This window comes from Haemaphysalis longicornis, unplaced genomic scaffold (assembly GCF_048455015.1).
Source record: "Haemaphysalis longicornis isolate Haplotype H1 unplaced genomic scaffold, Haemaphysalis longicornis Haplotype H1 scaffold_7, whole genome shotgun sequence".
NCBI classification, from domain to species: domain Eukaryota; kingdom Metazoa; phylum Arthropoda; class Arachnida; order Ixodida; family Ixodidae; genus Haemaphysalis; species Haemaphysalis longicornis.
Window position 1 is genome coordinate 59,026,985 of NW_027526422.1, and position 22,956 is coordinate 59,049,940.

The following is a 22,956-nucleotide window of genomic DNA, read 5'->3' on the forward strand; positions in this document are numbered from 1 at the left end:
TGTTTTTCTTTCACTACCCTCTTTTGTACCATTTCGTGACTGATTAAGATGACACTCGTGCAAGTCTCAAGAACATTACTTAAAAAATACAGATTTTGGTGGGTTAGTCACGCCAAAGCTGCACCTGGGGGCCTTTAACTTGCACTAAAATCTCGATGCACAGCTATTTTTGTTTTGTACTCTGCCAAAAATTTAGCAGACTATGAGAGACAGAACACACATCAAACAAGCACACTCTCATTGGACTTGTTTGAGAGGTGGCCATCTTCATTTTTCCAAGCTTTATAAGTAAGCCAACACTATCGATATCCATTCGCGTGAATAAAATGATTCCCAGGTTGGGCAGCACAACTTAGCCACAAGTTGGGGTGCGCCGAATTCACTCGTAAAAAGCCCCCTCGGGCAGTATTGGTGCCCGTGCTTGGGTGTGCACTCTCTCACAGAACCACAAACTGCTGCACTTTTTGTTGGGATGCACTGAGCCGTTTCCCCCTGACACGCCCGCAGCTGGAGATTGTGCTCGAGACGTGCCACCCCGTGGAGCCCGGGGCCCAGGGCGAGCCGTCGTCCCTGTCGCGGCTGCTGGCCTCGCTGGGCGGGGGTGGCCGGGGGGAGCGGGGCGAGCCCCAGCAGCTGATGGAGCTGATGATCTTCCGGCTGGTGGACGTGGTGGCGCTGTGCGCGCCCAACGCGGACCTGGACTTTGCCACCCGGGACGCGTTCGCCACCGACGCGGCCATCTCCAAGTTCAACGGCCAGCTGGCCGAGCGCACCCTGGAGCCCTGGATGGACGGCGGCACGGCCGACGGGCTGGACGAGCCCCCGCTGGACGGGGGGGAGGACACCAACGGCTGGGACGCCAACGAGATGTTCAAGACCAACGAGGAGAAGTACGGCGTGCAGACGTCGTACGACAGCGCGCTGCCCTCGTACACGGTGCAGCTGGAGCCCAAGAACACAGACGAGTACAAGCTGCAGGAGGCCAAGGCCTCCAAGATCGCCCAGGAGATCGAGAGCAACCCCGTGTTCAAGAAGCGCATCGAGGTGGAGAATGGCGACGAGGAGGACAAGTTCAGCGCCGTGGTGCGGCCGGCCCCCGACAGCATGCCCCAGGGCACGAGGCAAGGCTCTTTTTTTCCCTCCCTTCCTCCCTCCTCTTGCGCCGAACAGTCTGTCTCATGAGTCGGGCTTTGCCTGTGCGTTGTGATTGTTGGCGTGCTTTGGCAGAAACTGTCGCTGGGACAACCTTCGATGGCAGGGCTGTCAAAACATGCTTTGTGTCACCAATCACCCATGCAAAGCATGGGTGATTGGTGACACCCATGCATGGCTTTTGCCCATTGACCTCTGAACTGAAAGCAGCAGTTGAAGCTGAAGATTTTAAGTTGTGTATAGTAATTTTATTACGCACTCATGTTTAAAATGCGATTTCGACATTTCTCTGCCGATAAGCATTGATCCGTACCAGGGTCATAGCCATAAATTTGTTGGGGGAAGGGGGGGGGGGGGATTATGCATTACGGGATGGTAGAAGTTTGGCCAAAAGGAACCCTAGCACTCGCTTTCTTGCTGCCTGGAAAACATTTCCGCAAATGGGGGAGGGGGGGTTGTACCCTCAACCCCCTCCTTCTTACAGGGGTGAGACAGCTGCGCATATTGCGCAGTTTTGATACAAATTTGTTTTTCTGTGCCATGCTGCTCCAAAAGCGTGAAAATTGCAAAAATTGCGCCAAGCTGCTCCAAAACAGTCTGAGAGCCAAGGATTTTAACGCTCCCGTCAGTCTCACTGGGGAAAAATGCTTACTGACGGCATAATTTTCCAGCACCCCCAAGGTGACGCTGTTTGTAAATGTTTTGTTGATTGATCATTCAATAAAACACCCGCATAAAACTGCCTCCGAGATAGTTTTTTTTTTAAAGTCACGTCAGGTTGCACATGTTACATTCTGCGAGTTTTAAAGCTTCCCTATCGAAAACCATTCCAAAGTCCTGTAGAAAAAATGCTTATGTGTACTGAGGTGACAAACTACTTGTGCAAGTTGACGAAAAAACGGTAATTTTCAGAGCGCCCTATCTCCGGAACGACATCAGCGATCAGCGGGCGCCGCCATCTTGGTGTGGTGAATATTGGAAAACATGGCCGCCGGGCGAAGCAGTTGCTCCGGCAGAGTGCTCTTCGCCGATTTGTACCGTGGTTTTTGTTATGGGGGTGGCAGGGTTTACATTTAGTCGTTTGATCTGTTGCGGGAAGTTCCGCGACTCGAAAGACGGGAGTTCATCAAAAACAACGTGGTGCCGGCGAATTAGCCGTGTTTCGGCCTAGAGTGTGAGGCGCGGTGCGTGTTTGAAGTGAAATTTCGCACTCGTTGCGGTGTTATAAAACGCTGATTTATTGCTGCCTCTGACAGCAAGCTTGCGAGCGGCGGGAATGGGACTTCAGAAGTGGCGGCGCAGGCTACATCGCCGCAAAATATTCAAGCAGTGTCTGAGGACGGGCTATTATTGCACGCTAGTAATAATGGTTCATCTATCTGAAGCGAAATTTCGAGCCAAGGGGGAGGTTGCTGAAAGTACCAGCGTTACTGAAATTACGATCGTAGTGAACGTGTACCTTGGGGATTGAAATAGGGGGGGGGGGTGCGTTGACTGTCACTTCCTTTCGCGCAACTTTTGCCATGGCTCTACACTTGTGCGTAAAGGCGCTGATTGCAAAAATAATAATTTAGGCATTCACATAATAAAAATGCCTTGGAGTTGCTGCTTAGTTTTTCAATTCGATATTCTCAACGGCGCTCCACGCTATCTATGCATATAGAGCCTAGAAATTTAAAAATGGTTTGTAAAAATGTGGTGTAGTTCCTACCAATTAGGATACTCTGATAGAAAAAACTTTATTAAGAGCTATTTCGGCGTTATGTACGTTCAAAACCAATTAAAAAGTGAACTTCCCTCTTTCCCCTCCCCCCCCCCTGATTTGCCAGAAATTTGGTTTTTAGGCTCCTAAGGTGACATAATAAATGTCGTTCTTCTGCTCCAAATCAAGGTTCTCCTGCTCCAAAATCGAGATTTTACTGCTCCAAAAACTGCTCCCAAATCTGGTTCAGCTGTCTCACCCCTGTTCTTAGCAAAGTCCCTGATCCACACAGTAAGAAAAAGGGCATTTGCCAGCACTAATATTTTAATTCTTCCTCTCGAACCGGTCCTTGGTGCTAAGCTGGTGGCAATGTCCTGCGGCAACACAGGTGTGTCGGGTTTTCCCTGTACTAGGGTTTTCGCAATTAGAGTATCACTCCTCCAAGCGACAGATCCAGATGTCAATGCGAGTGTGCGTTTTGTGATGATATTGTGCATAATGCTTTTTTTGTAGATGCGACTGCATCTCATTCACTCGCCTTGTCCCTCCATACGGCGTTGTTGTTGTCCGTCCACACCCCTCCCCCATTCTCCTCGCCGCGCGAACTGCGCTCTCCGCCGCTCACCCCCTCTCCTCTCTGATAGCGAACACTCTCTCGCGAGGGGCATTGGATTGGATTAAAGTGGATTGTGTTGGATTGTGTTGCGTCATAGCCGCGCCACGTTGCGTCATAGCCGCGGCGGGGGGTTCACGGCACGTTTCACGCGATGGGAGAATCAACCTAACGGAAACAACAACGGAACCCCCTATGCGTCGCATCTACACAGGGGTTCCCGCGAGGGGAGGAATTTTTTTTATGTAGCTTGTTTGTCGTTACTGCAGTAATTTATGAGCAGATAAAAAGTGATAAATCACCGAAACGATTCGTGTGAGGTTCAAATTACTCGCAATAACGCTATCTTTGTGCCATGATGAGGTACAGCCGGCTGCAACCGAGGCAAATGTTGTTGTTGGTTTTAAGTTGTGCCCGAGTATAACGCGCCGCGTTGGCTCAGTGGCTAAGGCGTTGTGCTACTGAGTATGAGGATGCAGGTTCATTCCCAGCTGCGGCGGCCGCTTTTCTGATGGAGGTGAAAAGCAAAAACTCCTGTGTGTACAAGATTTCGGCGCATGTTAAAGATCCCCAGGTGGTCAAAACTAATCTGGAGTCCTCCACTGGGCGCGGCGCGCCTCATCGTCTGCGTTGCGTCGGCGCGTTAAACCCCACTCTCAATCAATCAGTGTACCCGAGTATAGGGTTGTGGTTTCACGTCTTTATTTCACTTGAATTGCCCCGAGTATACGCCTCGAGCTTTGCGATCGCTGCGCCGCCTGGGGTCACGTGACCCGATCGCCTCCAGATTTCGGTGGCGCTCCCACTTCGGAGTCAGAGCAGTCGGAGGCGCTCGGGAGTGGAGGACGGCGCTCTGAGACGACCAACCAAACATACGTCGAGCGCTCGATTTCGACCACCCGAACAGAGTCTCTTTCCGGAGTGCTCCAGAGCGCTCTATAACGACCACCCGAATACAACATAGGATGAGGATGAAGCCTTGTGGTCCAAATTGCTTTTTTATTCTGAAGGGTGGCCAAGGATATCTTCGAGGCTCGGTTGCCTTGTTGCGTACAACACGGCTGGTCAGTTCTTGGGATTCATTTTTGAACCTTAGATCTGAAACCCGCCCCCCTCTTCCCCTTCCTCCCCTTTCCTTCTTGCTCTTTTTTTAATGTGAGTTGTTTGGTACTCCATCTTGCATTTCCTAAGAAATGGGCAAGATGCCCTGGTAGCACGCTTTCTTGTTCATTTGGAAAGGGTCCGCGATTTGACGTAGTGTTGCGCAACCGTCACTTTGTTTGTAACGGGACCCTGAACGCGAAGAGGCAAAGGAATAAGTGCTTATGAGGTGTGTCTTCGGCTGGTGTGCAGGTACGTCCGGCGGAAGCCCCTGGGCGGCGGTTCCAAGCCCCTGCGGGGCACCCCGCCCCCATCAGCGGCGGCCGTGCCGTCTTCCGCGGGGGGCGGCCTGCCCCGTGGGGGCCTGCCTGCCTTCAAGGGGGGCCCTTCCCCCGGACCCCCACCCAAGCTGCACCACCACCTGGCCAAGCACCCGCCCCCGCAGCACCACCCAGCCACCGCGGCCTACCCCGAGATGGACACCTCGCCGCGGCTCAATGGCGGTGAGTGTTGGAGCCTTTTATTAACACTTTGAGGGTAAAGTTTTTTTGCCGAATGCGAACCCCAGGGTCAATTTTTATTACTGCTGATATAAATTCTTTGGGCGAATCCATTTCGAGAAAGAAGTGTAATTTTTTAGGGTGATCATAACGTGACAAAAAATTGTGTTATTACATGGTTTATTCACGAGTAACAAAAAAAAAAATTATAGGAAAATTTCGTGGGTGCAATAAAACGCTTGGAGTGCCGGGAGGACTAAACCAAAACCAGCCGCCGCGTTTCCGCGCATGACGCGATGCGCAAGCGATAGTGGGTACATCGCTGTAGTAAAACCTAAAAAAAGAAATGAGCCGTTGACCTAAGAAAAAAAATTCACGTATTTCCGCAGTGTGGCAGCACATGCCAAGCTAAAGAAATTATCGAAAAAGGTGCGCATTTTAAACATACCAGCGATGACTTACATGTATATCATTGACCATTTTGAAGGTGTTTGCAGGGGATGTACATGTACGTCATTGACCCTGAAAGGGTTAAATAGGAATTGTCGCGCTGCAGTAAATGGCACAGGGATGGTACGAGACTATGAAATTTGTGGGCAAGGACGGTGAGGGCTCAACTCGCAAAAAGCCCGTTTGTGTAAATTTGCAGTCGCATGTCCCTGGTTCAGTGCCAGCCACCGGTGCATGGTTATCATTACGAGTGGGCGACTGACCTCGGTTACCTGACAAACAACATTGGTCTTCAGCGCCAGCACGGTGGGAGGTCGGAGCGTGGAGATGCTTGCCCACGCTGCGGCACTCTGATGAAGTGCATGCTCAAAGGTTGATTGGAGCGACTGCCGCCTGAGCCCGCCGTTGTTCCTCCTCCCCCCTTCCCGCGCAGCCCCTTCCCGGTTGGAGAAGGAAGGTGGCCCCCTGAGTCCCGGCCTGTGTGACGTGCCCATGGCCGAGGAGGTTCCCCCCGCAGCAGCGGCCCCGGCCGAGGATTGCCCCGCGGTGGACAAGGGGCCCGCCGACCGCAAGGGCCCGCCCCTGCAGAAGGGACGCGTCCAGGAGATCGAGGAGTTCAAGAAGTTCAGCACCAGCATCAAGGTGCGTCGTGGCGTTTACCGTGCAGAGCTCACTGCTCGTCTGCCACTGGCATTTGGGGAAGAAAACGTGTGCGGCCAGAATATCAGAGGCTACTGTTCCGTGCACCTTCCATAGCTTTTGCCAAAAGAAAACGCGAAAAGAAAGGCATCTGCGTGTGAATGTTGGTTTACTTCTGATCTAAGAACCTGTCCCTGGGAACGCTTAAAACTCGGAAAATATGGCGAGCTACAGTATAACCTCGATGATACGAATTTCACTTGACCGCGAAAAATATTCGTATCATCCGGAATTCGTATGAACCGATACAGACCAAAAAATTGAGCACTAAAAAAGTTTTCGTTTACTTCTTTTTTTTTTCTTTCGCATGAGGGAATCCATGAATTTTTCTGCTTTTTCTTTTTTAACCTCCACGTCTCCGAGCAGTTTTTTCTGGAGCGCGTAAAACTTTGCACTCATCTCCTACTCGCAGTGCCCAAGCTCACTACACGCCACAGAGGTCAAGGCGTGAACCGCATGGCGCATTTTTGCACGTGATTTGTGCGCGTCGGTGTTGCACGTGGGGTATTTTCGCGCCCGCGTCGACGATTCCGCACCCGTGGCAGTTTCAGAAAATGACGTGTGACGTGCGCGGCAGTAGGGGGAGCCTGATGACTTGCGCCAATGGGGAAGTGCGCGCCTCATGGCGGCAGTTTTAAAGCACTTGAGAGCACCAACTGGCTCCGCTGGAGATGCCTAGGCTTACCACCCTGGTAGATATTTCATTGGCACTTTCACTAGCCACACGGATGATGGTTTATAGTACCGTTTTCGCCCACATTATCAGCTCCTTTACCGAAAAAGCAACTTCATGTGCGCCTTGAGCGGCTTCCGAACAAGCAACTTCGTGTGTGCCTTGAGCAGCATTTTAAAGAGCGGTTAGAAGCGGTCGCTTGAGCGCCCCGCGCCACTTCGCGGCCAAAGCCGGAAGCAGCGCCCCGTGCAGCGTGCGGGTGGTTCCGCGGCAGCGTGCGCAGTGCGTTTTCACGAGCAGAAGACAACCGTTCTGAAGCAAAGAGTGACAAAGAGGAGAGAGAGAGAGCCCGTAACGTCGCCGTCGCTTGCTCACTCGGCAGTCGGGCGCCTCGCCGGCCTGTTCGTATTATCCACCGGTCTGCGCAGGTCCGTTTGTGTTAGCCGTTTTGCCCATTGCAAGCAATGGGCAATGCAATTTCACCAGGACTTCTCAGAAATTCGTATAATCCCGAAATTCATGTCACATAAAAATCGTATTGAGATTCCACTGTATATGTAATTCATGTTGAGGCCTTGGTGCTCGTGTGGCCTCCTCGCCTTGAAGCTTTGCATGCAGTAGCAGCGAGACGTCATAGCGTGGCCTGTTGCACTGCACTGTTGCAGCTGGATGAAGGCAAGGAGTCCAAGGATGGGACCAGTGTGGCTGGGACGGACGAGGAGACGGAGAAGGAGCGCAAGGAGCTGGACGAAGCCGCCACTGCCAAGGAGGAGACAGACCGGCTCGTCAAGAAGTCCGTTCTCAACCCCAACGCCAAGGAGTTTGTGCTCAACCCCAATGCAAAGGCCTTCACTCCGGTCAGTGGCGTCTATAATTGACGGGCGTTCTTCTTTTACCGAGCATGTCTTTCGGCTCAACTAGAGCACTCGGCTTGAAATACTCGTATTCCACTGGCATCTTGATTGCCGTAGATGCGTCTACAGATACTTTGTTTGTAGAAGTTGTTCATCGCCTGTTGTCTAGGGGAGGAACGGATCAGCTTCCACTGATTGCGTAGCAGAATTTTGAACGGGATGTTCAAGAGCTTAGCATGTTTTGTTCACAAAGCAGCATGTGCTCGTCAGTGTGGTGGTATGGTACAAATCACCGCCCTTGTCCTCTTTGCAGCGTACACTGCTGCCCCTGACCAGCCCGCCCGGCAGCAGCAACGGTGGGGGCGGTGCAGCGCTCGCTGGGGGTGTGCGCCTGAGCTCGAGCCCCCTGGTGGGTGTTCCGCCCCCACCCGGCCCCGGCGGGGTGCCCCCGCAGCAGGTGGGGCCCGTGCCCCCCCAGCAGCTGGTGCCCGGGCAGCACATCATCACCATGGCGCCCCAGTACCTGATGCCCGCGACGCCCGTGAGCGTGGCCCAGTTTGCACAGGGGGGTGGCCAGGGGGGGCCGCGCTTCCGCAAGAGCCTGCCCCTGGTGCAGGCGCGCCACGACCTGCCGGCCTCCATGCACGTGGCGGCCGCCACGGGCCAGCCCATCCTGGCCCCCGCCGGCCTGCCCAACGCCCCGCAGCTCATGGTGCAGTACACGCCCGCCCAGGGCATGATGCACCCTTCCGCGGGACCCCCACAGGCCACCGTCGCCTACCACCAGCAGGTGGGGGGCATGCACGGGCACGGCACGCTCGCGTCTTGAGAGAGATCTCTCTGCCATCGCTGACGATCGTCTCTCCCCCCTCCCCTGCAGGCCCAGTGCTTTGGGCCGCTGGCACAGATGTACCCAATGATGGGCCACCGGGTGATGTCTCCCCAGCCCATGGGCATGGTTGCCGCCACCCACACGGCCTCCTACGGGGATGCCACCCACCTGCCTGCCCAGGTCTACAGTACGTTGCACTCACTACTCTCCCCCACTCGCGTTTGCACTCTTTCGGAAGGGCTGCAACACAGTCAAATCTCGTTGATCGGAACTTGAGGGGGCTCTGGAAATTTATTCGAATCATTTGGACTTCAACTTGCAAGAAGCTGTCTGAATGGAGTATTTATGGCAGCTGTGGGTGCTTAAAGCGATGCACATGGAATCAGCAAACACACGAGTGACGAGTCCTGGTACGTTTATTTACATTCGTTGTGAACAGGAGTAATTGTTGATGTTGTGACTCGGAAAAACAGTTCTTGGAGCTTGCAGACCAGCCCTAACACAGCAGGCACATTCTCCCGCCTGTTGCGCTAAGTGTGGTCGCTTCTGCTCTGGCACCAGAATCTTTTTGCCACTGAGGTGTCTAGGCAGGTGTGCAGCCTAGATGTGGCCTTAAATAATCTTCCCATCACTTTATAATGCCTCGGGTCTGTGCACTGGTCTCCCTTGCTGCGATGAAGTTGAAAGGCGCCGCCGCACGAGTTGCCCTCTGCTGAGAACATGTTCGCTGGCACGGCATGCTTGAAGCACCAGCCGTTTTGGCACATTGACATAATCATTATGCTTACTGAACCACAGCATCTATTTGAGCGAACCTGAAGTTCAGTGTTTGAATTAATGAGATTTGACTGTATTTTCATACATTTTTAGTGAGAAAAGTGCGTTTTGAGGTGCCTTTGCCCTTGAATTAGCCCCCCTGAAAATTTCTTAACACGAGCCATGACTGGCTCTGATTTGTGTGAATTAGCACATAATCGGATAGGAGTCAGCTTGAGCTTGGACAAACACCAAAAAGACACAAAGTACACGACTCACACGCAACACATCGCTGAAGCAATGTGTCATGTATTTTCGGTGTTCTTGGTGTTCATCTAAGTTCAAGCTGATTCCCATCCATTGGGCAGAGACATCACATTGGTAATACCGCAGGCTTAAATTTAGCAAGTATTTACCACCTTCAACCCCTAAAATGTGTTTGGGAACAACATGTTCATTTTGGCAATGACGTGAAGGAAAACACAGTAGAACTGCGTTCCTGATTCATACGATTTCTTGGTTGCTATGCTCTCAGTTGTGAACACTAAATTTTATCTAACTGCGACCAGATCATTTGTTTTACGGTAAACAAAAAACGTGCTGATGTGCGTACGGACTGAGCTTCAGGGCGCGCAGTGCAATAAGCAGGCGCCAAGCGGCGGTCGGGCCGCCTAGGTCATTGTGGCAGCTTTCCCGCAATACTGGGCTTGCCAAATTCACTTGGTAACGTGGCTGCTTTTAGCCAGCGGAACCTGTATAATGGCGACGTGTGAAACGGTAACCTTGGCAGAAATCGTGTCGGAATCACGCCATGAAGCAGTGCTGGTGCCGGATGAAACCTCAGAGAAAGATGGTGGTGGTGATGGGGAGGAAGAAGTGGCGGCTCTGGTGGCTGCATATGCTCAGGCCTGTAGCTGGCTTGGGAGTGGTGCGAAGTTACTTTCATGCAAAGGACAATCCCAGTGCAGACAAAAGTCTGCAATGTTTAGAAAAGGAGCTCTTGCTCTCAAAAGGCCACAGCATGCACCAGCAGACGTTAGGCCATTAGTTGCTTGTTTTCATCTCTCGATTGCTCTTTTTTACTGTGGCGGGTAATACGTTTTTCCGGATAGTACGTTTCTTCCCTGCGTAATGTTTTTTTAAAATCGTATCAAGGAGGTTCAACTGTATAAATTTAGAAGGCTTAGCAGCGTGAAGACGCAAAGAAAATCAGTGTGGCGGCGTTATGGTAGTTGGCACCGTGACTGCTAATGGCACGTAAACTAAGGCTCTAAACTCCGGAGTGCAGCCTCAAATAAGACCTCAAAATATCTTCAGTGTCCCTTGAGTCCCAAGTTTGAATTTTTTCAAATTTCAGCAAACTGAAGTTCCATTGTTGGCAGACTAAGTATCTATGGAGGAAAATTTTGGGCAATTTGTGGGGCAGCTCCGGCGATGCCAGGGTGTGTGATGGGTGAGGAAGGCATTTACAGTAAAGTTTTTTCTTGCTGAGCATGTTGCAGGTGCACTTGCCTTTCTGTGTAGTGTGGGCATGCGTGACAGGTGGTTTGTTGCACAGTGTGTGTGTGTGGTATGCACCTCTTTCACGTCCTCTCGAACTGTGGGTAGTGTTGCCCCCCACTTGGTGGCGCAGTTCGAAAGGACGTGGAGGAGTAGGTTGTGGGCAGAGTTACTCAATATACACCATTTGCGAAACTCCCCATAGGCCCTATGCATCAAAAACGGTGTGCGTTTGTTTCCCCTGCGCTTGGGACAAACGGGGGAAAGTGTGGGGCAAGTCGACTTGCCTGCCATCTGTCAATTGAAAGGTGTAGTACATGTTCCAGTGCTTGTGGCTACTGTCATGAGTTATAAAAAGAAAAACCGTAGAAACATAAGTAAACTACCCAATATAGGGTTTCCTGATTTGAAAAGCCAGTATTATTTTGTTGTGGTATTGAATAAATGTTAAGCAGAATCCAGTTTTTGTGCCGCACCAGTGCAGTTGCCCCTTCAGCTTGAAAGAAGCAGGGGTGCTCGTGCGGCCCGGGTTCTGGGGCGGAGTTTCGCAGCGGGAACGCATGTGTCGAGGAGCTCTTGTGTGTGTGTGTGTGTGGGTGCGGTGCACAAGCGGGGCTGACAGCATAGATGCGTAGCCGCCCCGCTGTGGCTCCTCCCGTCCCCGTCCCCGCCAGTGCTGCAGGGGGCCCAGGGAGGTGGCCAGGCGGGCGGCCCCCACTCGAGCCCGCCCACGCCGGGGGGGGCCAGCACGCCCGTGGGCCAGGCGGGCACCCCGCCCGTGGTCTACCACCCGCAGCCGCCCCCCGGGGGCTCGGGGGGCCCCCCGCCCCCTCCGCAGGCCAACCTGGTGCTGGTGCCCCACTCCGGGGGGGCCAACACGCCCCCGCACCTGCTCCAGCACAACCCCATGGTGCCCCCACAGCTGGCCACCCACTTTGTGCACCACCAGGGTGAGTCCTGCACCAGGGTGCACCCCTCTGCCCACCCCTTTTCGTGCACGCCAACAGCACCCACAGCCCTGGCAGGCTGGAACCGCTTTTTCATTACTGTCTAATTCGGAAAATTAGGGTGGGGGGGGGGCTAGTTCTAGGTGCTAGTTCTAGCTTTTTGAATGCTGAATGACGCTCGGTAGATTCATGAGGGCACTTGGCTATGTACGATAACTGCCACAAGGTAGGAGTACAGTCCCCGTACTGCTTTTGCCTGGAACTTGCTTGCCCTGTGAGGAGCAACGGAGCCGCAACAGAGTTATTTCAGAGGCGTAGCATTGAGGAGTAGCCAGCAGTGGCTAGCAGCAGCTTAGAAGGTCACTGCAATCATTGGGCACCGTGTAGTGCCTGCTTGCCAGGGCTGTGCTGACTGCCGGCTGTATTGAGTGTGGTATCAGGTGCATTCTTCCAGTGGGGGGGGGGGAGGGTTTGTTGTTGTGTTGTTTGTGGATACCTGAAACATTTCTGCTTCAAACTGTTCACTCATGAGTGCCCATATTTTGTGCGTAGCCAAGCGGAGGAAAGCTGGCGCCTGCCGATTTACCGTATTTACAAGATTGTAGGTCGACCCTTTTTTTTCAAATTTGACAATCCAATGTAGGGGGGTCGACTTAGAATCGAAGTCGAACCGTCTACCGCTAGTATAACGGCAGGAGAAACAAGAAATCGGGAGTCTACGAGGTGGGTACAGCGTTGCACCCTCGTTCCCATGGTTATGGTCTAAAGTGTGAACCACATGGGGCGTTTTCTGCTCGTGAAAATGCGCCGCGCTGAAGCTGCCGCGAATTACACCCGCATGCTGCGTGCTACGCGATCGGCAGCGGCAACATGGCGGCGCCACCAGCTGCGAAGAGGTGCGCGTAGCTCCAGCGACCGCTTTTAACTGCTCTTTAAGATATCACTGAAGGCACAAACGAAGACGTTTGTGCATGAAAGGAGGTGATAATGCGGTCGAGAACAACACTATAAAGCATTATCCGCGCCGCTAGGTAAAGCGCCAATCAAATATCCGCCACCATGGTAAGCCTAAACATCTCCGGCGGCGCCAGCCGGCTGGGGAAAGTCGTCAGGCTCCCCCCATTGCCGCGCTCGCCACGAGTCATACCGAGGTAGAACGGTAGAACTAGTAGAACGCGCTCACGGAATCGTCCACGCCGGCGTAAAAAAGTCGCCCGCGCAACGCCGACGCGCACAAATCGCGTGCAAAAACGCGTCAAGAAGCGTTTTATTCATCTCTAATAAACAAAATAAGTATTAGCGAATCCCTTCATTCAATGCGCGGCGCTAATGTAGCCCAAATCATATCACATTGTTCAGTACACTTCCGAACGCGATGGTTGGAGGTAGTCGCTCAAAAGTAAATTGCGCGCGGCCGCTTCCACCATCCGCCGTGCTGTTTGTTTTGGTATCGCGTGGCAGTTGCCGCTGCCCGTTGCTTCGATGGTTGTCATCTCGCAGCGAATGTGCTCCTCCCACTCAACCCACAGCGCATGGTTATTCCGGGTGCTTATAGAAAAGCTTTTCTTTTTTAACATCTACCGTGCATACCGTGGTAGAGCCACCTAGTGGCTCTACCATCAATGATCGGTGCTCGCAGGCGGTGCTCGCATGTTCTAGGCGGTGCTCGCATTTTCTAGGCGGTGCTCGCAGTTTTTTTTTTTTTTTTTTGGGGGGGGGGGGGGGGGGGGGGTCAACCTACATTTGAGTCGACTTACAATCGTGTAAATACAGTTGCGATCTAACCAGCTGTAGTCACTGTTTGGAAAGGAAAAGTTTCAGTGGTGTCTACAGTAACGTCGTAATACCCCGTGTGTGTCTTGACTGCGCGCACCTTCATTATGTTTGTAAAGTTGTCTACCAAGTGTGGTCTCCTGGCGCAGAGTGCCATTTTGGAATCTGTCAGCGTTGGAACTTGTAAGCACAGTAAAGGACCACGCAGTTGGACGTTATTACCATGACTTAGGGCCGTATTCAGAGTCCCTCCTCCACTCCATTTGCTCTCTCCACTCGGCTGAGGGGAGGATTCTGCAGGGCTTTTGCACAATGGAATCGATTTCAAGGATCCTCTTCACTGGAGGCTTGAGTGAAGGAAGGACTCCTCAGAATATCAGGGTTAGTCAAGCCACAGTGAACGTAACGGCGAGAGAAAAAAATTCAGTAACTAAAAAGGAAGTGCTCAAAAGCACAGAACTGTGTAAAATGCATACAGTAGAACTTCACGGCAACGAAGGAGAAATAACCAAAAGTGAAATGGGACTCAGCAATTTTTTATTGCCAGGAATGTGTCAGCTTAGCTTGGTTCCTGTGTTTCAGCTTTCAACTTTCCCGCCCACAGGAAAAGCAGTGTTTATTGGGTAGTCTATAAGCAAAAACTTACAAAAAAAAATAAGCAAAAAGCCTGAGTGGGTTTTGTACCACTGGGGAAAGCAGTTCCCCAAACTTGCGAAGCACAGGTTGGCTGCACATACATTGCAGGAAACATTGGTTTCCTACTCTACTCTTTTCTTGTTTGTACCGCGGAGTCAGCGCTGCTAATATCTCCAAAAATTCGTGTGTAGGCTCGCCCAAACCGCTGCGCGGCGAGGTCGCGTGCAATGTCGACGCCATCACCATGTTTTCAGAGCGCCTGTCACATGGCTCCGACAGCACTTTAAAAAAAATTGGCGCCGCATGAAAAAAAAAAACAAAAGCAAAGAGTATGTAAGTGTCTCTACTACTCAGTAGTTGGAGCCTGCTCTCGGAACGCGGTAAGAAAGCGCCACATTCTAATGGGAAAACGTGAAAATTTGAACTTGAAAGCGTCGATAAACTACTGTCGATCTGAATAGGCTTGGGCAGGAAAGTGTTGATCAGCCGCACAGCCGTGCTGTCAGGTTGCGCAGTGTGAGCAAAGCTAAGGGAGTGCAGCTACATTTTGTTGGTGTGTTGCAAACATGTGAAAGAAAAAAAATGAAACATGTCCAGCATTGGATACAGAGATCTAATCGGGTTTTGGCTGACTCGGTGTTGTTTAGCGCTTATTCTGGAGCTTTTATCGAATACCCTGCCTCATCATCACCATTGGCAAACCGCTGTTCATTGCATCTTGCGGTGTCCATGGTCATTTAAGAAAAAGTCTGTAATCACAAATTCGTTGCCCTCCCAAAAGTGTTTGTCTGGAAACATCAAGAGGTCGTTCTTGCACGGTCGGTAGCGAATGGGATTTTGCAGCATGATAGTTTTGTCCAAAAAGGTGGTTTGCTGTAAAGGTAATTTTGATGCAGTATTTGCAGGACAAAGGTTGACAGTAGGGAACATATTTCATTATAGTCAAGTTAATCTGTAAACGGCGAATGCTGGCGAAAATATAAGCAGAAAATAATCTGCATAAATCCGAAAAGCAGGGAAAGAAAAAAAAAAAGGCAAAGCATTCGTAGCTGACATTTCTTGTTGACTGCAAGCCACGGAAACAGTTTGTATAGTTCAGTCTGATGTGAGGAGTGTTTGAGCTTCTGCAATGCTGGCGCCAAAGGCTGTAATTCTTTAAATTAGGATCTTGTTTAGTGTCGGAGTATAATTTCTGTTGCTGATGTTTTGTCCACAGCAGTATGTAAGTATGCTGGTAGTTCCGGAAATGCAATTAGAGCGACATCGTGGGTTGGTTAGGGTTGTGCAGAAGAGGTAACCTAGGTAATTCTGGAGCTGTGTTCTGTCCACTGCATTAAACCAGGGTCAGCCATTTTTTACGAGTAGTTGGTTCATAACTTTGGCAAGTGCACTTCATTATATGAAATGGGATGTGCATAAGCAGGGGCGCTCTGGAGATGAGGTTAGTTACAGTAAAAGTGAAATCAGTGCCCTCTAGGTGGTGGTGCATTTACTACTGAAGCAATTTTGTGCACACAAAAAGTGGTGATTGTGCCATGCTGTTTTTGCACGTGGTGGTTCAGTGGCCTATGCAAATGTGACTGGCACCCTGCACTGTTTTGTATTGAAGCGCAGCTGTATTTGGCCTGTGTAGGAATGAACAAAGCAATCATCAATCATGCGTCTCCTTGTAACTGCTAGTGTCACGTCCTATGTTCGTGTCCTAAATGACGTAGCTGAAAGTGCCTTGCTTACATAGGATGGCGGTAAAAATGTTATTTGTGGGCCTGAAATGACATTTGCGAGTGTGAGGCTTCAGAAAAAGCCACAAGTAGCCGTGCCACAAGTGGGCTACTTTGCACCAATGTGGGCATGCGTGCAGGTTGCATTTTGCATAGGACCACGTGGGCTATGTTTAATAGTGCCTGTCATGAGAGAAAACGTGCAGCGTTTTGTACTTCCAGTACCTTTATAACCAGCGCAGCAGTTTGTTTCCATGTGGTCTGTGTTGTTTTGCTGTGTTTGAGTCTGTTAGCAGTTGCTTCTCTCAAAGGGGGACAGCCTCTTAGGAAGAAGTGCTGTTGGGCAGTGCTTATGGATTAGTTGCAGCATAGGGAGAAGGGCTGTTAGCTTTTTTACATTTGTCTTGGCAACAGCACATTACCTGTGCATGTGTACTCAACGGTAGGCATTAGGTTGTAATTGTGGGAACCAGACTTTACGTGAGCTTGCGAGCAGCTGTAATGTTGTAACCTTCTCACAGCTAGTGCTGTTAAGTGTATCTGGTTAGTTTCAATGCTCAAGCTTGTGATTTAGGCTGCTTCAAGTAACAACTTTCTGATAAAACATTAGCGATAACGGCATTGCGTTTTACCAACATGAAACAGGCTTTGTCAGAACGCTAACTGCGCTTCCGGAAGAGAAAAGTATCAGCGTTCGTAGCAAGTAACGTATTGCGTCTACCCTACATGTGCCAAATAGTAGCTGTGGGGACCTAATGTGAGAAAACCCCTCAATCGCAGTTTGATAGCTTGTGCCTCCTTCATTCTGAATGAGGATAACTTTGATGACTGATCAGGCTACGCCTGTTTCCCTGCGTATAAAGCAGGCGCTGCTGTTGGTGGCGGTTGTTTATGCAGGCTCGTAGCTGCTTCTGGTTGCGTGCAGCGCTTTCTGCCTATTTCTGATTGCGCCCTTCCTTTGAACAGACGCTACGCTTTAATCTGCAGAGGATTGTGGCCTGGTTGGTAGGAGAAGGCTTGGAGAGGGTTGCTTATGTCGCTGTGTGCACTCACCCGCTTTAGTGGGCACACGCACATGTGCTTCCGTTATTGCTTTTGCCCTTTTTATGCATATCTAAAACGTATCTCTCTATACATAGATAAAAATTTATAACTTGGTGGTGCTGCTGTTTGCAACCGTTTCCTATATATATCTACATATACATAACTGTTTTGTGGTGTAGCACGCTTGGATGTTTTTGGCTGTTGTTTTTTTGTGGTGGTTTCTCGTTTTCTTTCCTTCTGCTGATGGGAGTGCAAGCGTTCTTTCACCCACTGTTTGTGCCCCTTGAGTTCACTTCGTTTTTCCCAACGTAAACTTTTGGGTTTCATTTTCCTGGGCTGCACAGTTCAGTCACGGGGGGCTTTACAACCGGCGGGCAGCTGAGTAATGACCTGTTGGTGTGCATAGACTGCTTTGGGCTTCCCAAGGGTATTTCCGCGCACTATGGTGCCGACTGTGTTATAAAACCACATTCTATGGGGGGAAAGCAAAATTGAACACCACTTGTGTGTTTTTTTTTTTTTTTTTTTTTTTTTTTTTTTTTTTTTTGTCAAGCAAGCAAAAGGAATTGTCGACTGTGAAAGAAAAGGGTTGCGTAACTTGCAACGAAAGTGTAAGGCTTGACGTGGTTTTGGCATTAACTTTGGCATTTGTGTCTTCGTAAAGGTGTCCAGTCCTCACAGAACCCAAAATTTAATTGCATTAATGTTTAGATGCCTTGCGAGTGCTATCGATGAATGCGATGGGACATACTTAAATGTCTTTGTTCCCGGCCACGGGAGGATTTGGCTTTGCCTTTGGGTTGCACCGGATCTGGCCGTCGGTGTGTGCGTGCCCACTTGGGAAGCCCCAACACTCGAGGGGTGGCTGTAAAGCACAGCTTGCATTTTACCTGCACTTGCAGTGGTTGGTGGAAGTGTGTATGCACTGTGGGAAGGAAAAGAACGCGGGGGTCTCTCCCTCCCCTCCCCCCGGAGGAGGAGGAGGAGGGGCTGCTTCCTCGTTCTTTTTCGCTTTCCTCCCCCCTCCCCCTCTGCTCTGGTGACCATTGGGATATCTGATGTCTTTCTTCTCTCCACCTTTTTCTTTTCCTTTTTGCTTTTCATTAAGCGTGCGTGTATGTGCGTGTGTGCTGTCTCATTTCCTTGACCATTTTTGTGTTTTCTATTATTTTAGTGTTCCCCAGGCTGCTGCCACCAGGTAATGCCCAGTGCGATAAAGTCGCGCTTCCCCAGATAAGCTAGTCACATAACCTCCTCTCATACGTTTTTTTTTCTTTTTTTGAAGGCATGCAGTACTCTCTCTCTCTCTCTTACCAGTTGCCAGATTTTTTTTCCCCTGGCATAGAGTGCTCTCTGCATACCCTTCTTAAGAATAAATTCATTCACCACTTCTCTCTCTCTCTGTAGAGCTAACTTTTTTTTTTATACTGTCACATTTCAACGCATTAGGATGTGTGGTGGGGAGCTTGTTCAACAATGTTCAGTGCTGCTTTGCTTAAAGCACTTCCTGCATTTTTTTTTTGTAGTACTTTTTTAAGAGTTTTCGTCTTTTTCGTCAAGGAACGTGGATCTGTTTTCACTTTTGAGGGGCCTTTTCTCTGTTCTTGGGTCTCGTTAGGCTTAGACTGAACAATCTCGGTGTATTAGTTTCTGCCGGTTGCTGTTTGTTTGCCATCTTGAGCACGTGCAGATTGAGCGTAATTGTGATAATTTATTGTACTGGGTAGCAGGATTTCGAGAACAGCCGGGGTCGTTTGACGGACGGATGTGGGCTTAGTTTTGCTAGGCACGCCGTAACATGGAGAATGCACTGTTGCAGCACTGCATTGTTGTAACAAGCTCCTCACGAATGTTTCAGCGATTTGCGTTGGATGTGTATTGTCTGCCCCACAGACTGTTCACAGCAGTCAGGTAGAAAAAGTAGTCGCATACGTGGTGCCACCTGGACATTGCTTGCCTCGTAATTCACAGCATGTGTTAGGCCAGCTAAAGGGGAAAAAAACAGCTGTGATACATCATAGCCGTGGTAAAGAGTTTGTGAAAGGTTTCTTAAAGTTTCAGTAAGCGTTTGCGGGCTTCGGCTGAATCCACTCCTTGCAGGCATGAGTGAGTGAATCTTCACCAATAACTACCTTGTCACCCGCCGCAGTGCCTAAGGCGTTGTGCTGCTGAGCACGAGGACGCGTTTCGATTCCTGGCCGCGGCGGCCACTTTTCTGATGGAGGCGAAAAGCAAAAACGCGCGTGTGTTCGAGATTTCGACACACGGTAAAGATTCCCGGGGGGTCCAGATTAATCCGGAGCCCTCCACTACGGCGCGGCTTATTGCCTTTGTTGCGGCGGCACGTTAAACGCTACAATCAATCAATAACTTACCTTGTCTGTGGAATTACACATTCAAAGCCACTTAGATTGTAACACTTTGTGGGGACATAACAGAGCACAAAGCAGAACATTTCAGTGCTTGTTCAGTGGTAGTGTTGATAAAATTAACCAGCTGTGTTCAGCCATGCTTTGCTTTCCTGGAACTCATCCTGGAAGGTTTCTGAAGGGTACTTTGAATTCCTGCTTACAGGATTCTGGACTTCCTGCTGTGCAGTAGCTGTAGGATTGAAACGCTCTCGTTCAACTACATGCTAACTTTTCTAGGTCCAGAGTGGCACAGCATTTAAGCATGGCTGCTATGCTTAATTGGACAGCGATGCAAATGAGGCCAGTGGACTTGGGTTTATGCATCACAATATGCAAAGAAAAACTACAGGACCAGGCGTGAACCAGAACAGTGTCTAGACAAGTTTACGTACAAGTTATTTTTTATGATCATTCAAACGTGATGCATTATTCTGTTGTAAAGGAAATCTTTGTTTCTTTTACAACATTGGAGTGAGGCAACGTGTTCTAGCACGTGAAGGCAACAGTGCAAGGGGTGGTGGTTGAGGCAAGCAATGGGCGGTGTTGCGACACAGTCGACAGTGGCCCTGCTGGGGCCTGCTGTAAGCGGTGTGTGGGGTCTTGTGATAAGAGCATTTTCTTTTTGGTGTGTGTGACCCAGGGAGCAGGGGAGAGGATAAGAGAGAGATGGCAGGAGGAGTTTTGGTTTTTTTTTTTTACGTTTCTGAGATCATGGAAATGAGACCATTGCATGAGTGGATCTCGTTCTGCCTGCCCTGTTGTCACGTGTAGTGTAGGAAGGCTGTAGGGTGCATCTTTTCCTTATTTTTTCTCCCCTTTTGGCTGTTGGCAACAGGCTGGTTTCCCCCTTTGTCTAAAGCTCTCTCTTCTGAGTGCTGTTCAAATTCTCAATGCTAGCAAGTTCTGCCGTTCTGTGCCCCTCTGTACCCAGAGCAGCCAAGAGGCTTTCTTGAACGTGGGACTGAGTCGCCATGTTGTTAGCCACTGATGCTTGAGGTTACAGCTTGTTGTTCCGAATGTGCACTGTCAGTAAGTCTAAAGCAGGCCTGTCTGGGCGAAAAATGCTTAGAATTAGAATCTTGATGGAAAAGCTGTTTTTAAATGCGGCAATCCAAAGCACGCCACCCCGTCCACATGGAGCTATGCACATCTAGGAGATTGGCTGTCCAAACTGAATGTTTCTGCTGGAAGCATTACTGGGCTTTAAATGATTATTTGTGGTGCGTGCTTCTGCAGTGGCATTGTGCTTGAAAAAAACTGGGTGTGGAAGCGGGAAACTTGCGTGTACATTCAAAATTTGAATGTTTATGCAGCGATGGTTATCTGCAGCTGGGTGTGTAAGCAGGTGTTCACTGACGCCTTGCACTGAAAGACACAAGTTTTTTCACAAGCTTTGTGTAATGCTTCCAGTGATGTGTCAACTTACTGGTCAGAGTGAGGCAAAGGCTCTCCATTTCTAAACAATAAGTCTTACATGGCGTAGAATTCAGTGCCCAGTTAGGTCATCAGCACCCCTTTCTCGTTTTTCTATACACTGTGTGGTTCATAGTTGTGAACTTTGCAATTCGCCCTCGCATTTCCTGCATTAGCAGTGACGACGTTTGTTTCTTTGTCCTGGCAGTGCACTTGTAAAACTGTGAGTCCTCATTATTGCAAAGGGGGAAATTAGTTTGTTGCCAGCTTTGAGGCTTGCCTGCAACAACTAACTCGCTTGCATGATTCTGAGCGTTGGTAGCCATTACGTAAAGTTGCTTGAATACCCGCGAGCTAAGAAGCCACGCGTTGTTCCGAGAGGCAGGAGAGTTGAGCAGTGTTGTCAAATGCCCCGTTGTTGAATTCCACTAAACTCGTGCCACTGCCGTTTCCATGTCGTTTCAGGTGTTTGAAAGAAGCCTGAAGCAATTAGGTTAAAAAGGAAGAAAAATAGGAATTGCTTAGAAGAATTAAGTTATTGCGCTCACCCACGACCCTTCTCCCCATCTCCTTTGCCGAAGACGGAAGAAAATATGCGAACCCATCACGGCCGGTGGGAAACCCAGCAACAGCGGCGGTGGCAGCAGCCTTAACCTGGAAACACGACAACAGTGAAAAAACGAAGCAGTCGGATAATTTGGAATTTGCGAGACCCGATAGCCTACACTTCCCTCAGCACGCGAGAAGCAGGCAAGAAGAAACGGTCTTCGTTGCAGTCACAGCAATCATGGTGCCTCGAGACATCGCCAAGTTCCAGAGGAGAGACACAAAGGGGAACGGATTGAAGAAAAGAGAAAACTGTGTCTCTGCCAAGGCTTCCACTTGCTTGACAGCGAGAACAGTGTTTCTTCTTCTTTTTTTTTTTCTCTCTCTCTCTCTCTCTACCCCTCTCCATCTCCTCTGTGCTGAGAGAGTTCCTTGTAGGCAAACAACAAATGAACAGAAGAGAATATGAAAAAAAAGATTGAAGAAAAAGAAATGTTTACTAGTAAAAACTCGGGGCAGCAAATCTTGTGTGGTTCTTGTGGCCACCATTGGTGGCACCTTTAGCGGCACATTGGGCTAGTGGGTGGACCTGTGTCTAGTTAACTGTTTCCAGTTGATGTGTAAATGTTGCTCATCATTGGTGTGCAGCTGGCATGAATCGCCAATGGCCTTGCTGCTGTAGTGTGCCACACTTGTAAAATGTAATAGGTGTGTCACATGGATGCATTTACGAGCAGTTCAGGGGTAAAATTCTGAGTTGTGTTTGTTTCAAAAATGCCCTTTTCAAAAGCATGTTTCAGTGGGAAGGTATATCCTTTTGCGGGGCCTCCGACTTCACCCAACAAGCCTTGTTTTACATCACATTCAGGTCGTTTGCTTTCAGACGGTCTGGGCTCGCTCAAAAGAACCATTTTGAAATGGACATGAAATGGATGGAACTCTAAATTCGCCCTCAGCTGCAAAATAGTGGTTAAGTGCTGTTAGTTACTAGATTCAGTGCATATTTAAAACAGGTGCCACGTTACCCTCTTTCCAGACAGCTGAGTAGGTTTCGTCTTAGCAAAGCATGGGGCCTTCTCTGCTTCAAGGTGCAATGTCAGGGCACTGACTATGGCGTCATTGCCATCACAGTTCTAGCACCTGCTGTAAATTTGGCAAGTAGTTCAGTGGCGGTTCCCGGCCATTTGGAGTTTTGACATTTTGTGGTGAGGGTGGCATCAATTTTGCACAAAGATAACACACCCTGGCACTTTACAAGATAGGGCACTAAAGGGTTGCAATTTTCTGCCCTTGTGTATGATTTCATGAATTGCGGCTTATTTCGGGGAAACCAAATGCAGAGCAATGTTAAGCCAAGTGATCATTGCATTCATGGCTAAAGCAGTGGAAGCGCCCAAGTACTCCGGGCTGAGGTAACTGACACCACTTTTAATGCGAATTTCACTTAAATGAGCTATATAAGAAAAAAGAATGGCCATGCGACCAACTAGCTCATTTCCTGCACTAGAACCTATGAAATATGGCAGCTGTGTAGTTGGCTGCGTGTGACAAAATCAAACAAATTAAACGGGTTATAAGCTTGCAGAACAAGCTATTTGTGCTAAAGAATGGGGGGACAAACAATGGAAGTTAA

At 49.8% G+C, this 22,956-nt stretch overlaps 1 protein-coding gene across 6 annotated transcripts in view; it reads left to right on the forward strand.

The window, feature by feature from the left end:
- LOC144145756 (uncharacterized) overlaps positions 1-21,846 on the forward strand; it is a 37,449-nt gene extending 15,603 nt beyond the window's left edge. For 2 of the 6 annotated variants that reach the window (XM_077677467.1, XM_077677464.1), the window contains exons 5-13: positions 508-1,121; positions 4,821-5,071; positions 5,952-6,160; positions 7,556-7,747; positions 8,058-8,534; positions 8,625-8,763; positions 11,468-11,782; positions 18,128-18,151; positions 21,243-21,846. In XM_077677467.1, coding sequence (XP_077533593.1) covers positions 508-1,121; positions 4,821-5,071; positions 5,952-6,160; positions 7,556-7,747; positions 8,058-8,534; positions 8,625-8,763; positions 11,468-11,782; positions 18,128-18,151; positions 21,243-21,250 — 2,229 coding nt within the window. In that variant the 3' untranslated portion in view covers positions 21,251-21,846. The remainder of the gene's footprint in view (positions 1-507; positions 1,122-4,820; positions 5,072-5,951; positions 6,161-7,555; positions 7,748-8,057; positions 8,535-8,624; positions 8,764-11,467; positions 11,783-18,127; positions 18,152-21,242) is intronic. The other 4 variants (XM_077677466.1, XM_077677465.1, XM_077677468.1 and 1 more) reach the window with 4 other exon arrangements.
- The last annotated feature ends 1,110 nt before the right edge of the window (positions 21,847-22,956 follow it).